The sequence below is a fragment of the Macaca fascicularis genome, chromosome 5, assembly GCF_037993035.2.
Source record: "Macaca fascicularis isolate 582-1 chromosome 5, T2T-MFA8v1.1".
Taxonomy (NCBI): domain Eukaryota; kingdom Metazoa; phylum Chordata; class Mammalia; order Primates; family Cercopithecidae; genus Macaca; species Macaca fascicularis.
In genome coordinates, this window is record NC_088379.1 from 127,361,856 (window position 1) to 127,374,489 (window position 12,634).

General features: G+C 37.4%; 1 protein-coding gene across 16 annotated transcripts in view; it reads left to right on the forward strand.

Moving 5' to 3' along the window:
- The window catches only part of BLTP1 (bridge-like lipid transfer protein family member 1), a 211,191-nt gene that overhangs the window by 132,578 nt on the left and 65,979 nt on the right, over positions 1-12,634 (forward strand). For all 16 annotated transcript variants that reach the window (XM_015450796.3, XM_045392845.2, XM_045392844.2 and 13 more), the window contains 2 exons: positions 4,096-4,340; positions 6,570-6,675. In XM_015450796.3, the coding sequence (XP_015306282.3) occupies positions 4,096-4,340; positions 6,570-6,675 (351 nt within the window). The remainder of the gene's footprint in view (positions 1-4,095; positions 4,341-6,569; positions 6,676-12,634) is intronic.

Sequence of the window (12,634 nt, forward strand, 5' to 3'; positions counted from 1 at the left end):
TTTTGCTTGCCCATATAGTTTTACCATGTATGTATATACTCATAAATGATTTAAAGTTTGCTTTTAGCTGTTTTGAACTTTGTTTATATGGAATCTCACATTTTTTAACTAGGAATTTTTTTATTTGACTAAGCGCTCCTTACATGTTTATATATATAAAATGCCAGTTGATGGTTCTTTTTTTTTGCTTACTTTACCATTGAGTCATTTGTATTTTTCTTGATTCACAATAATTCTTCATAAATTCTATATATTAACTCTTTGATATTATATGTTTATATGTTGTCACCTAGTTGGAGGCTTATCATTTAACTTTTTCTTTTAATCAGCAGACATTCTTCATTTTAATGTAATTGAATTTACCATTATTTTTCCTATATGTTGTGTATTTTTATGTCCTGAAGAAATGTTTCTCTTCCTAGGATAATAAAGATATTCTGATACATTTTTTTCTTGAATGTTCTGAGTTTTGCTATTCATATTTGAGTTTTTAATCTATCTTAATCAATTATTATTGTTCTTACATTTGGCATGGGGTAGTATATAACCAGTATCATTGTATATAACCAATGATCTCAGCATCACTTATTAATTTATTCTTTTTTTTAGTGATATATAATCCAAAAATTAGTCACATATTAAGTGTTATTTTTAACGTGGGAGTCTGAGTTTTCTATTCTGCTTCATTGATCTCTTTGCACCAGTATCATATTGCTGCCTGACTTTTTCAGGAATTGTCGTGGCTATTTTTGGTCCTTTGCTCTTTCATATACGTTTTTTATTTTTATTTTTGTTTTTTTGAGACAGGGTCTCACTTTGTTGCCCAGGCTGGAGGGCAGTGGCATGATCACAGCTCTCTGCAGCCTTGACCTCCTCAAGTGATCCTCCAGTCTCAGCCCTGTGAGTAGCCAGGACTATAGGCATGCACCACCACATCTGACTAATTTTAAAACTTTTTGTGGAGATGGTGGGATTTCACTGTGTTGCCTAGGCTGGTGTCAAACTCCTGGCCTCAAGCGATCCGCCTGCCTTGGTCTTCCAAAGTGCTAGTATTACAGGCATCAGTCACCATGCCTGGCCTCATAAACATTTTAGAATCAGTTTGTTAAGTTCCCTGAAAAAGCCTGTTTAGATTTCTGTAAGAACTTAATTGAATCTATAGATTTATTTGGGGAGAAATGACAACTAAACAATATTTAACCTCCCTTTTCCTAAGTCTTACTTCTCTGTTGTTTAAGTCTTCTTTAATGTTTTTGTGTAAAGTTTAAAATTTTTCTACTTAAAGAGTTTTGTGCATCTTTTACAAGATGTATTTATTTATTTAGATATCTAGGTATCTTGTGGTGTTGTAGCTATTACGAATGTTATCTTTTGTAAAGTGGCATTTTTCTAAACTGTTGGTAGTCTGTACAAGTGTGCTTGATACTTTTATGTTAATCTGATACTCAGTAACCACATTAAACCATTATTATCAATAAGTTTTAGATTCTTAGGAGTTTTATCTATAGACAGTCATACTGTTTAAACAGCAAATAATGATACTTTTGTTTCTTTCCAACTTTTAGTTCTTTTTCTTGCCTTATTGTGCTTGCCTTGTTCCATTTTCTTTTTTTTTTTTTTTTTTTTGAGACGGAGTCTCGCTCTGCCGCCCAGGCTGGAGTGCAATGGCCGGATCTCAGCTCACTGCAAGCTCCGCCTCCCGGGTTCACGCCATTCTCCTGCCTCAGCCTCCCGAGTAGTTGGGACTACAGGCGCCCGCCACCTCGCCCGGCTAATTTTTTTGTATTTTTAGTAGAGACGGGGTTTCACCGTGTTAGCCAGGATGGTCTCGATCTCCTGACCTCGTGATCCGCCCGTCTTGGCCTCCCAAAGTGCTGGGATTACAGGCTTGAGCCACCGCGCCCGGCCTCCATTTTCTTAAAGGAATCAACATTACATGAATAAGTCTGATGTCTGCTGTAGGTTTCTGCTGTCAGGTTAAGAAAATGTACTTATTTTCCCACTGTGCTAATAATTTCTATGAAGAATTATTGGTAAATGTAATCAGATACTTTGTTCTGTTATCTAATGAAATGAAAACATATTTTCTCCTTTATTCTGTTAACATAATTTAAAAGTATATACATATATATGAATATACGCAGATATGTACATATTTATATAAGTATGTGTATACAGTAGTCCCTGCTTATTCATGTGTTTTGTCTCTTCACGTTTCAGTTACCTATGGTCAACTGTAGTCCGAAAATATTACATACAATAAGCTATTTTGAGAGACCCCCATATTTACAAAGATATTTACAGAACTGTTGTTACAGTACAGTTGTTCTATTTTGTTGTTGTTGTTAATCTCTTGTTGTGCCTGATTTATAAATTAAACTTTATCATAGGAATGTATGTATAGGAAAAGACATATATATAGGGTTTGATACTATCTATGGTTTCAGGCATCCACTGGGGATCTTAGAACACATCTATCCCAAATAAAGGGAGATTACTGTATATGTACGCCCATCTCTAGCATTTTGGCTTTCTTTATTAAGAGTAATTTTGCTGAACATTTAGACCTTTCTGTTACCAGCAAGAGAAGCATTTTAAAGTAAATTTCCATATTTGGTAGAGTCAGAAGTCTTAGGCCTTCAGATATTAGAGTCCAGGGCTGACAATAAGTTACACACATTTGGTCATTTATTCAGGGCACCCATGACATACAAGGGTCCACAGAAGGAGCAAGTCAAAAGTCAGATAGGCAGTTTAGGGTCCTAGAGTAAACACATTGTTAAATATCCAGAGAGGTAAGAACCCAAAATTCTTATTGAAATTAAAGGAAAGAGATAAAAACAGTAAAAGAATGACTATACTAGTAATAAGGGATGACTCAGTAACTGAGGCCTAGGATTATTTCAATCTTGGTGTTTTTATTTGGCGGTGTGCTAGCAATGGTAGTGGTGGTAGCAACAGTTGTAGACAGTCCCCACCCCTTGCAGCTTGTAAATGATAGTCAAGGAGTCTCCTGGTTGGAGTAGTAAGAGGAGATCAGGGCAATCATGACTCATCTGGTCATTCACAGATGCCCCAATTGGTGAGTGAGCATGTTTCTGTTTTTGGCTAACTCATTCCAGGTGCAAGCACTATAGTTAATGAATGTAGTGAATGTGACATATAGGAGATGACCCTTGATTAGTATTTTGAAAAAAAGAGAATTATTTCTGGCTCAGTTGAGGAGCAGTAGGGATATGTAATAAATTATATACGTAGGCTAAATAGGCAATTTGATGATGTTTGAGTGGAGAGAATTGGTAATGTACAGAAGAATATCAGTAGATTCTGTTGGTTTGAAAGGAGCATGTGTATGTACATTACATGTGTAAAGGGCAACAGATCTTGATTTTAATAAGGCTTCTCCTCATGCCCTCATAAACAGTTGGAGAAATATGGACTGAATAATAGTAAAGCTGGTATATTTATATTTGTTTGAACAATTATGTGCCAGATTATTTATTTAAGTGTTTAAGGTCAACAGTAAACTAAAATTCATAATATACCCTTATTTGATATATGGTCCCATGAATAATTATTAAGGTCAAAGAGACATATGTTTGTATAACTTTATACTTTATGAATGTTTCAGTGAGTACAGTTTAATTGATTTGGCAATTTTAGCCATTTCCACACTGAATCAGGATCAGTAGACACATTGTTAACTACCTACTATTCTCTGTGAATAAAGCACTGTGTGGACTGGGGAATTTTTTTTTAACTTGATTAATTTTCTTGTTACAATTCTTTAATAATAAGGGCATTTTATTTCTGTTCTACCTTCTATGAAATAAAGAACGTGGGTGTTTTCCTAGTGCCTAACACACTGCCAGTCTTAATAAATAATACTTACTGGCTTAATAATACTTGCTGATAGACTTGCATATTTAAAGATAGGGAACATTTTATAAGCAACTTTAAAATATGCTTTCATATATTTCAAGATAGGTTTGGGAATATCCATGCATTTTTCTTAGATACCCTTTTTGGAAAAAATGAGGAATGAATGAGTGAATGAACACTAACACGAACAATAACTTTTCTCATTTCTTACAGGTGCACAGACAAGATTTACATTTGAGCTGCCAAATCACAGATTGCGTTTTACTTCAAAAGTTTCTGCCACAGATATGTCAACCATTCCTCCTTCTGCCAGTCTTAACCTTCCTCCTGTTACCATGTCAGGGAAATATATAATGGAAGAACATGATAGTTATTCGGATCAGGTGTGGAGTATAGATGAACTGCCTTCTAAACAAGGTTACTATTTACAGGGAAATTATCTACGTTGTGTGGCAGAAGTAAGTTTACTTTAAAATTTTCTTACTCTTTGTAATTTAGGAGGCTTCAAGATTTATATGTACCAAAATATGTAGTAATCCAAGCTTTTAAGGTAAAGTCTTAAAATCATTTGTTTTCACAGAAGAATTCTATACTGAATCAAGTGTGTGTGTGGGTGTATGTGTGTTTTGTGTCTGTTAGTCTGACTACCCTGTAGTTTTATTTAAACATGCTTTTAAAAATATGTATTAGTTATATATTCCATCTCTGCAATATTTTCGTAGTTCAAATGATTATTAAAAGCAAATCGCAGCTAACTTTCATTATGTGCTTTACACGCATTGACTTCTGCAGTGCTTAAGTAAATCCTATGAGGTAGAAATATTTGTTCTCATTTTGTAGGTGAGCAAACTAAACCTTAGCAAGTTAACATAATTCATACAGGTATACATAATTATTAAGATAATCTAAAGGTCATATTGAAAGATAAATTAGACTTACAGATTAATTTCTTTACTAAGGTTAAGTTGAAAGTAGCATATCTAATTCTATCATAATTTTTTCACTTTATATTTGTATAGCTGTCAAAAGTTTAAAAAGCATTTGGACACATTTTTCATTTGATTTGTGGTAAGCAGGTCGTCTGTTATTTTCCTAATTTGATATAAACTTGAAGCGGAGAAGTAAACACCTTTCCTTAAGTCTCCTAGCTATCAATTGAGAGAGACAGGAGCTACACCTCAGTGGTCTGCCTCCAGGCACCCTGTGATATGTCTCAGCTCACTTTGTCAGTTTGTCAAAAACAGTTGAAACTTTATGAAAAAGCAATGTGCTATTTGTTTTATAAATTTTGTTCTCCAGAACCTGCAGCATCTATAAGAATGCTCTTTGGGTTCTCTGATAGAAATATTATAACTACGGGGGACATATTTAAGTCTGATTTACCTTCTTAGGCCCTGCTTGCCCTGGAACCTCTGTAAGAGTTGGGATTTCTGTATGTGAAAAACAAGTGTACAAAAAAATAGTGTTTGGATTCTAACAGAGATTTACTTAAAATATTTTAAGGTGTATCTCACTTGTGCTTTCTACTCTGAAAACGAAAAGCCCCAAGCTCCAGTTTAGACATCCTGCTATCAATGTTCCATTTAAAAGAACATACACGAATACAGTGTGCTGTATAATTCCTTGCTAATACTAGATATTAGAAAGGTATAAGTTTGTAACGAGGCAGAACACAGTCCCGAATTTAGTAAACAATGTATTTAATTTCAACCATTTCAAAGAATCTAAAATTGCATCCCTCTTAGAGTTGCCTATTTTACTATGGCCTGAAATAAACACACCTGAAAATAGTTTCTGGCAAATTGGTTTATTAACTAATTAGTTTATTAACTAATTTGCCAGAAATTTAATACTTTGTACTAATTATAGGACACAATTATATTAAACCTTAATTGGGTATCTCTGATGATTTGCTAATTCACTCAGATGTAAGCCTGAGACCCAGAATTTTGTTGGTTTTTATTCATAGCCGTATCCTTAGCACCTAACATGGTACATAGAGTAGACAGTCATTAAATATATATTTGATTAAATAAATTGTTTTTGGCTGGATGTAGTGGCTCACACTTGTAATCTCAGCACTTTGGGATAAAGCGGGCGGATAGCTTGAGGCCAGATGTTGAGAACAACCTGGCCAACATGGTGAAATCCTGTTATGGTGGTGGGTGCCCGTAGTCCCAGCTACTCAGGAGGCTGAGGCAGGAGAATCACTTGAACCCAGGAGGTAGAGGTTACAGTGAGCCGAGATTGTGCCACTGCGCTCCAGCCTGGGTGACAGAGCAAGACTTTGTCTCTAAATAAATAAATAAATCTATTTTTACTTAACTCGTCTGTGATTCTAAGACACAAAAGTGGCCATTAAAATTATCATTAAAAGTAAATTTTACTCTAGGAGAAAATTTAATTTCAAAATTAGCAAGTTAAATATATAACTTTGATTTGCCCCCCAGACTTCTCATACCTTATTAACTACTATTATTAAAAAACAAAAACCATTTTGGGAATGGACTATAGTAGTGTTTGGCCAGTAACATATTAGGAACTCTAAATATTTTTAACTTTTCTTCAATATATTGATTTCAAATCATAGATAATTATCTCTTTTTCCTCAGTTTAGGGTGATTTATGTAAGAAAAAAGTAAAGCTAATGTAATCAGCATTAATCTAATATGATTTTTTTCTGACAGGTTGGTTCCTTTGAACATAATCTTACAACTGATCTTCTAAACCACTTGGTATTTGTACAGAAAGTGTTCATGAAGGAAGTTAATGAAGTAATACAAAAAGTGTCTGGTAAGATGATCTAGTACCTTACAGTATAGGTGAAGGTTTTTATTCTTTTTGACTGTGTGATGTCCCATATGTCTGTGGTATAAATATTGATCCAGCATTTGGATATAATTGTCAAATAACTCCTAAGAACTGTCCATTCCTCTTATGGCTTTTCCACCTACAATGTTTGCTTATCATTTTTGTCATGTATAATACACATTTAGGATTCATAAACTTCAGAAAGCTCATTTATGTTTCACCCTCAAGAAAGAAAAGCTTACAGTATGTCTATTAACCAAATTAATCATACTCATTTGGAAACAACATTTAGATAACTGCTAAGATTTCCACCTTTTATCTATACCAGATGATGGCTATATGCTGGCAGCATGGTAAATTGTCTGTAGAAACCCTCATTACATTTTTGCTGTTCCTCAAGAATAGTTTACAGTTCAGCTTAGTCAGTGCTCTACATTTTTCACAAGCTAAAGTATTAGGGAATTAGGGTGAAAAGTTGACTCTGTATAACAATTCTTAATGCTGAGTATTTTCAGTGTGAATGTTATCATGTTAAAAGAATATTTAAGCCACATCCATAAATTGGCATCAAAAGGAGTTTCCTTTATGCTTATGGATTAATTCATTCATTTAACAAATTTATGAAGTATCCAGGTATTCAATTACAATTTTGATGAGTTCTGTGAATGACAAGAACAGGGTGCTATGAGTCTGTGTCATAGGAGAAACTAATCTAGTCTAAAGGATCAGAAAAGGCTTCTCAGAAGAATTCATATCCCAAAACTTAAGAATGAAGCCTAGTTTGGCAAGAAAGAAGAGGTAGAGAGGATGCAGGCAGAGCATACGTACCAGTATTTGATAAGGGTCTGAAGGAGGACAGTGCTCCTTGGATGAAGGAACTAAATTATGTAGCAGCTGTGTGAACAACCGGTTTCCTTGGTTCTCCTGGGTTGGTTCTAGTTGCATCTGAGGTCAGGAAGCTATTTAATGATCATATTGTAGAAACCCTGCAGAGCTGTGGAATTTTACAAGTTAGGTCTTAAAAGATCAGATCATTGGTACCATGGAGTTTTTCTGAAAATGGTTGACTAGAAATCATTAAGGAAGAAATAAGTATATAGTAAAATTCCTTTCTGCCACTGAAGAAGCCTTAACTTGGGAAACATACACAAGTTTTGTTTGGTATGTCCCATTTACCTGGTTAAAATCACATTATGACATTTTTTATGATAGGAAAGTTGTTAAGAATATATCAAGCTGGCAAACTTATGAGTTCTAAAGAATATTTTCAAGATGATTTTATTACTGAAAAAATATAGGCCAGGCGCAGTGGCTCATGCCTGTAATCCCAGCACTTTGAGAGGCCGAGGTGGGTGGATCATTAGGTCAGGAGATCAAGACCATCCTGGCTAACACGGTGAAACCCTGTCTCTATTAAAAATACAAAAAAATTAGCCAGGCGTGGTGGTAGGCACCTGTAGTCCCAGCTGCTCAGGAGGCTGAGGCAGGAGAATGGCATGAACCTGGGAGGCAGAGCTTGCGGTGAGCTGAGATGGTGCCACTGCACTCCAGCCTGGGCAACAGAGCAAGACTCCGTCTCACAAAAAAAAGAAAAAAAAAAAAATATATATATATATATAGAGAGAGAGAGAGAGAGACAGTATCGGACTGTCAGGGTAAGCCTCTCTTAAGGTAGTTTTGATTAAAGAGAAAGGCTTTTCTTAACCTTTAGATTATAGTCAGGAGATTAAAGTATATCCCAAGGTCTGTGAAGAATAAGATGGACAAAGAGGACTGGAAATTAATATTCCTAACCATGAAGACTTGCTGTTTACTATGAGAGAATCAGATGATAGTGCCAAGATCAGATGATAATGCCAAAAGAGTGGCTAGATCTGCTCCTTGAACCATTTCTTTCTGACTTTAGCGACAGCCATGAACCTTGAGAAAATAGCTAAAGTGTAAATTATGTATGATTTAGCTGGCCACAGGGCCTGATGGAGCGTAGGCATTCAGTTATTCTGTCAAGGCCAAAGAACATAACAGGATATTGAGAGCGAATACTTTGAACCTTTGTAGCTCGAATTTCTCAGTACTCTGTATTGCTGCTTCCCTCTCCCATAATCTTCAGTTATTTTCCTTATTTTTTTCTTATATTCTTCTTCATGATTTTCCATCATGTTACATTTAGTGTTAGGACATCTTCTATTATGTAGGAAGACTAATGTTCGTAACAATCATCAAGTTTGTTAGGGAAATACTTTTTAAAAAAATTGATTACCTTATTTGTCCACGAAGGACTTTCAGGAATGCTTGGGTTTCAGAAAGATGTAAATAAGCATTGATCAGGTAAACAGAAGAGACTATTTTTGAGTATGTATGGCCGTCTTAGAAGCATATAAGGAGGTTACCATCTTAGAATTGGGCCAGGTATATATTTATTGATAAAGACATAAAGTACTATGGAATTAATGCAAATAATATAATAGCATCTCTTATGGTTCCATAAACTAAAATTATTGTGCAGTATGTTTTGTGAATGGTGGAGCTTTTGCTTTAAAATTTTAAAGTTTTCTTTCTGAAACTAGATAAAAGGTATTCAAGGTAGTGATAGACAAACACAAAACAAATAGGCCTTTAAGATGTGCTCATGCATCAAACAGTTTTTTTTTTTTTTGAAATGGAGTCTCGCTTTGTCGCCAGGCTGGAGTGCAATGGCGCGATCTCAGCTCCCTGCAACCTCTGCCTCCCGGGTTCAAGCGATTTTCCTGCCTCAGCCTCCCAAGTAGCTGGGACTATAGGCACACACCACCACACCCAGCTAATTTTTGTATTTTTAGTAGAGACGAGGTTTCACCATGTTGGCCAGGATGGTCTCGATCTCTTGACCTCATGATCTGCCTGCCTTGGCCTTCCAAAGTGCTGGGATTACAGGTGTGAGCCACTGAGCCCAGCCCATCAAACAGTTTTATCTTCAGAGATGGATTATCAAATGAACAGACACTAAGCTGTTTTTTTTTTGTTGTTGTTGTTGTTGTTTTTTGTAAAACAACTTGACTATAAGAAAAATTAGACAGATGTGAATCTTTACAAAACTCTAGACATTTAGAGTATTAGTATTACAATATTCAAAGTGAAAGTGTGCTAAGCAATGTAAAAATCTAAGATTATTTCAGATATGTTAAAGCATGTATTTGTTTAGCAAAATGATTTAAGAGAATATGAAAAAGTGAGAAGCTTACATTTAGACTGTCAGAAAAAAATAGTGTGTTAAGGAAGTATACTGTTAGGTAATGTAACATGAAGATTTCACTCTACTTAGGTAAGTGAAAATTGAAAAAGAGTCTGCTTTTAACCAAGTGAAAAGGATAATTAAAAAGCATGAATATTAAGAAAATGGAAATTGATGAGATATTTGTCTGTTTATGAGAATAAATAGAGAAACAATAAGCCTATCCAACCAACTTGTATATAAATCTACAGGTCCAAATGAGACACACTGTAGTTATGTAAAAGAACTAATGGAGGACCTCTTGGTACCTCTGAGAAGGTACTTCAGTAAATCATGGGTATCAGGAGAGGTGCCCAAACACAGGAAAATTGTGTTACCTAACTTGAAGAAGGGTAGGAAAGAAGCCTCAAGGAACCAATACCCCAAAGGCTAATCCAAAAAAAAACAAACAACAAAAAAAAAACCTGATTTTTTTACTTAGTGTAGTCTCCCTTAGGAAATAAACTCCTTAATAACACTTCTTAAACATAGTTTTTGTTAAGTCATGCTAATACTTTTCAGAAAAATATGAGGCTAGCTATAATTTCAAAATAGCTTAAGCAAGTTAATAGCTTACTCAAGTATACTGGATATGATGCACTTAAACTTATATATTTATGCCATACTATGAAATAAAACTTGATTGACACAAAAGTAGGAGGGTGGGCCAAGATGGCCGATTAGAAGCAGCTGTGGTCCAGGACTCTCACACAGAGGAATGAAAATGGTGAGTGAATTCAGCACTTTTAACTGACGTATTCAGTTTCTTGCATTGGGAGGGACTAGGCAGACAGCTCCACCATGGAGGGTGAGGTAAAGCAGGGTGAGGTGATGGCTCACCCAGGAGCAGCAAAAAGCCAGGGAGCCCTCACCCCCAGGCAAAGGAGGCTATATGTGATTGTGTGACCTCGCCCGGGGAAACCAGGCTTCTCCCACAGATCTTTGCAACCAGTGGATTAGGAGATTCCCCTCGTGAGTCCTGCCACCAGGGCCTTGGGTCTGAAGCACAGAGCTATGTGGAGTCTTGGTGAAGCAGCACTAGGGCACACACAGAGACACAGGAGTTTTGCATACTCCCAGCAAGGCAGGAAATCCATCCATGCATTCCCCTAGGAAGGAGGCTGAATCCAGGGAGCCAAGCAGTGCCATTTTACAGACCCCACTCCCAAGGCAACTCACAAATTAAGAACTACTGGCTTGGAATTCCACCCGGCCAGCAGCAGACGGCTGGAGACTGCCTGAGACAGACTGAGTTCCCAGGCGGAGGGAGAGCCGCCATCTCTGCAGTTCAAGTCAGCAGTTCTAGCCTGCCTGCTCCAGGGAGTCTGGGCAGTCTAGACTGGGAGGAGTTCCCCACAAGACAGCACAGCTGCTATGCCAGATTGTGGCCAGACTATTTCTTAGAGTGGGACTCCACTATGCCAGATTGTAGGGTCAGACTGTTTCTTTAAGTGGGACTCCAGTCCATCCCTCCTCACTGGGCAGGGCCTCCCTGCCAGAATTTCAGCAACTCCAACCAGGGTTATACATACAGAACTCACAGAACTCTGATCTCTCCCTGGGGGGCGGGGCAGCTGCTGTCTCTGCAGTTCAGCTGACTTAGCCTTTTCAGCCTGCTGGCTCTGGAGAGTCCTGGTGGTCTGGATGAGGGGGGTTTCCCCTACGGCAGCACACCTGCTCTGCCAAGGGGCAGCCCGACTGCTTCTTTAAGCGTGTCCTTGATCCCGTTCTGCCCAGCTGGATGAGACCTCCCAACAGGGGTCTCCAGACACCTCCTGTAGGAGTGTTCAGTCCAGCATTAGGTCAGTACCTGGGGCAGAGGCCCCAGAGGAAGGAGCAGGCTGTCATCTTTGCTGTTTCACAGGCTTCGCTGATACCTGGTGCAGGAGGAACCTGGTGCAGGAGGAACTCAGAACACTAGAGTCTGGAGGGGACCCCCGGCAAACTCTAGCAGCCCTACAGAAGAGTGGCCCCACTGTTAAAAGAAAAATAAACAGAAAACAACAACATAAACCAAAAAGCCCCACAACAACCCCATTCAGAGGTCAGCAACCTCAAAGATTGAAGGTAGATATGCCCACAAAGATGAGAAAAAAAATCAATCCAAAAATGCTGAAAACTCAAAAAGCCAAAGTGCCTGTTTTCTCCCAGATGACTGCAACACCTCTCCAGCAAGGGCACAGGACTGTGCTAAGGCTGAGATGGCTGAAATGACAGAAGTAGGCTTCAGAAAGTGGGTAATAATAAACTTAGCTGAGCTAAAGGAACATGTTCTAACCCAGTGGAAAGAAGCTAAGAATTGTGACAAAACATACAGGAGCTGATAACCAAAATAGTCAGTTTAAAGAGGAAGATAACTGAAAGACACAACAGGAGAACTTCACAATGCAGTCACAAGTATCAACAGCACAACAGACCAAGTGGAGGAAAGAATCTCAGAGCTTGAAGACTGTCTTTCTGAAATAAGACAGGCAGACAAGAATAGAGAAAAAAGAAAAGGAACAAACAAAATTCTGAGAACTATGGGATTATATAAGAAGACCAAACCTATGACTGATTGGGGTACCTGAAAGAGATGGGGAGAATGGAACCAAGTTGGAAAACATACTGCAGTATATTACCCAGGGGGACTTCCCCAAATGAGCAAGACAGGCCAACATTTGAATTCAGGAAATGCAGAGAACCCCAGTA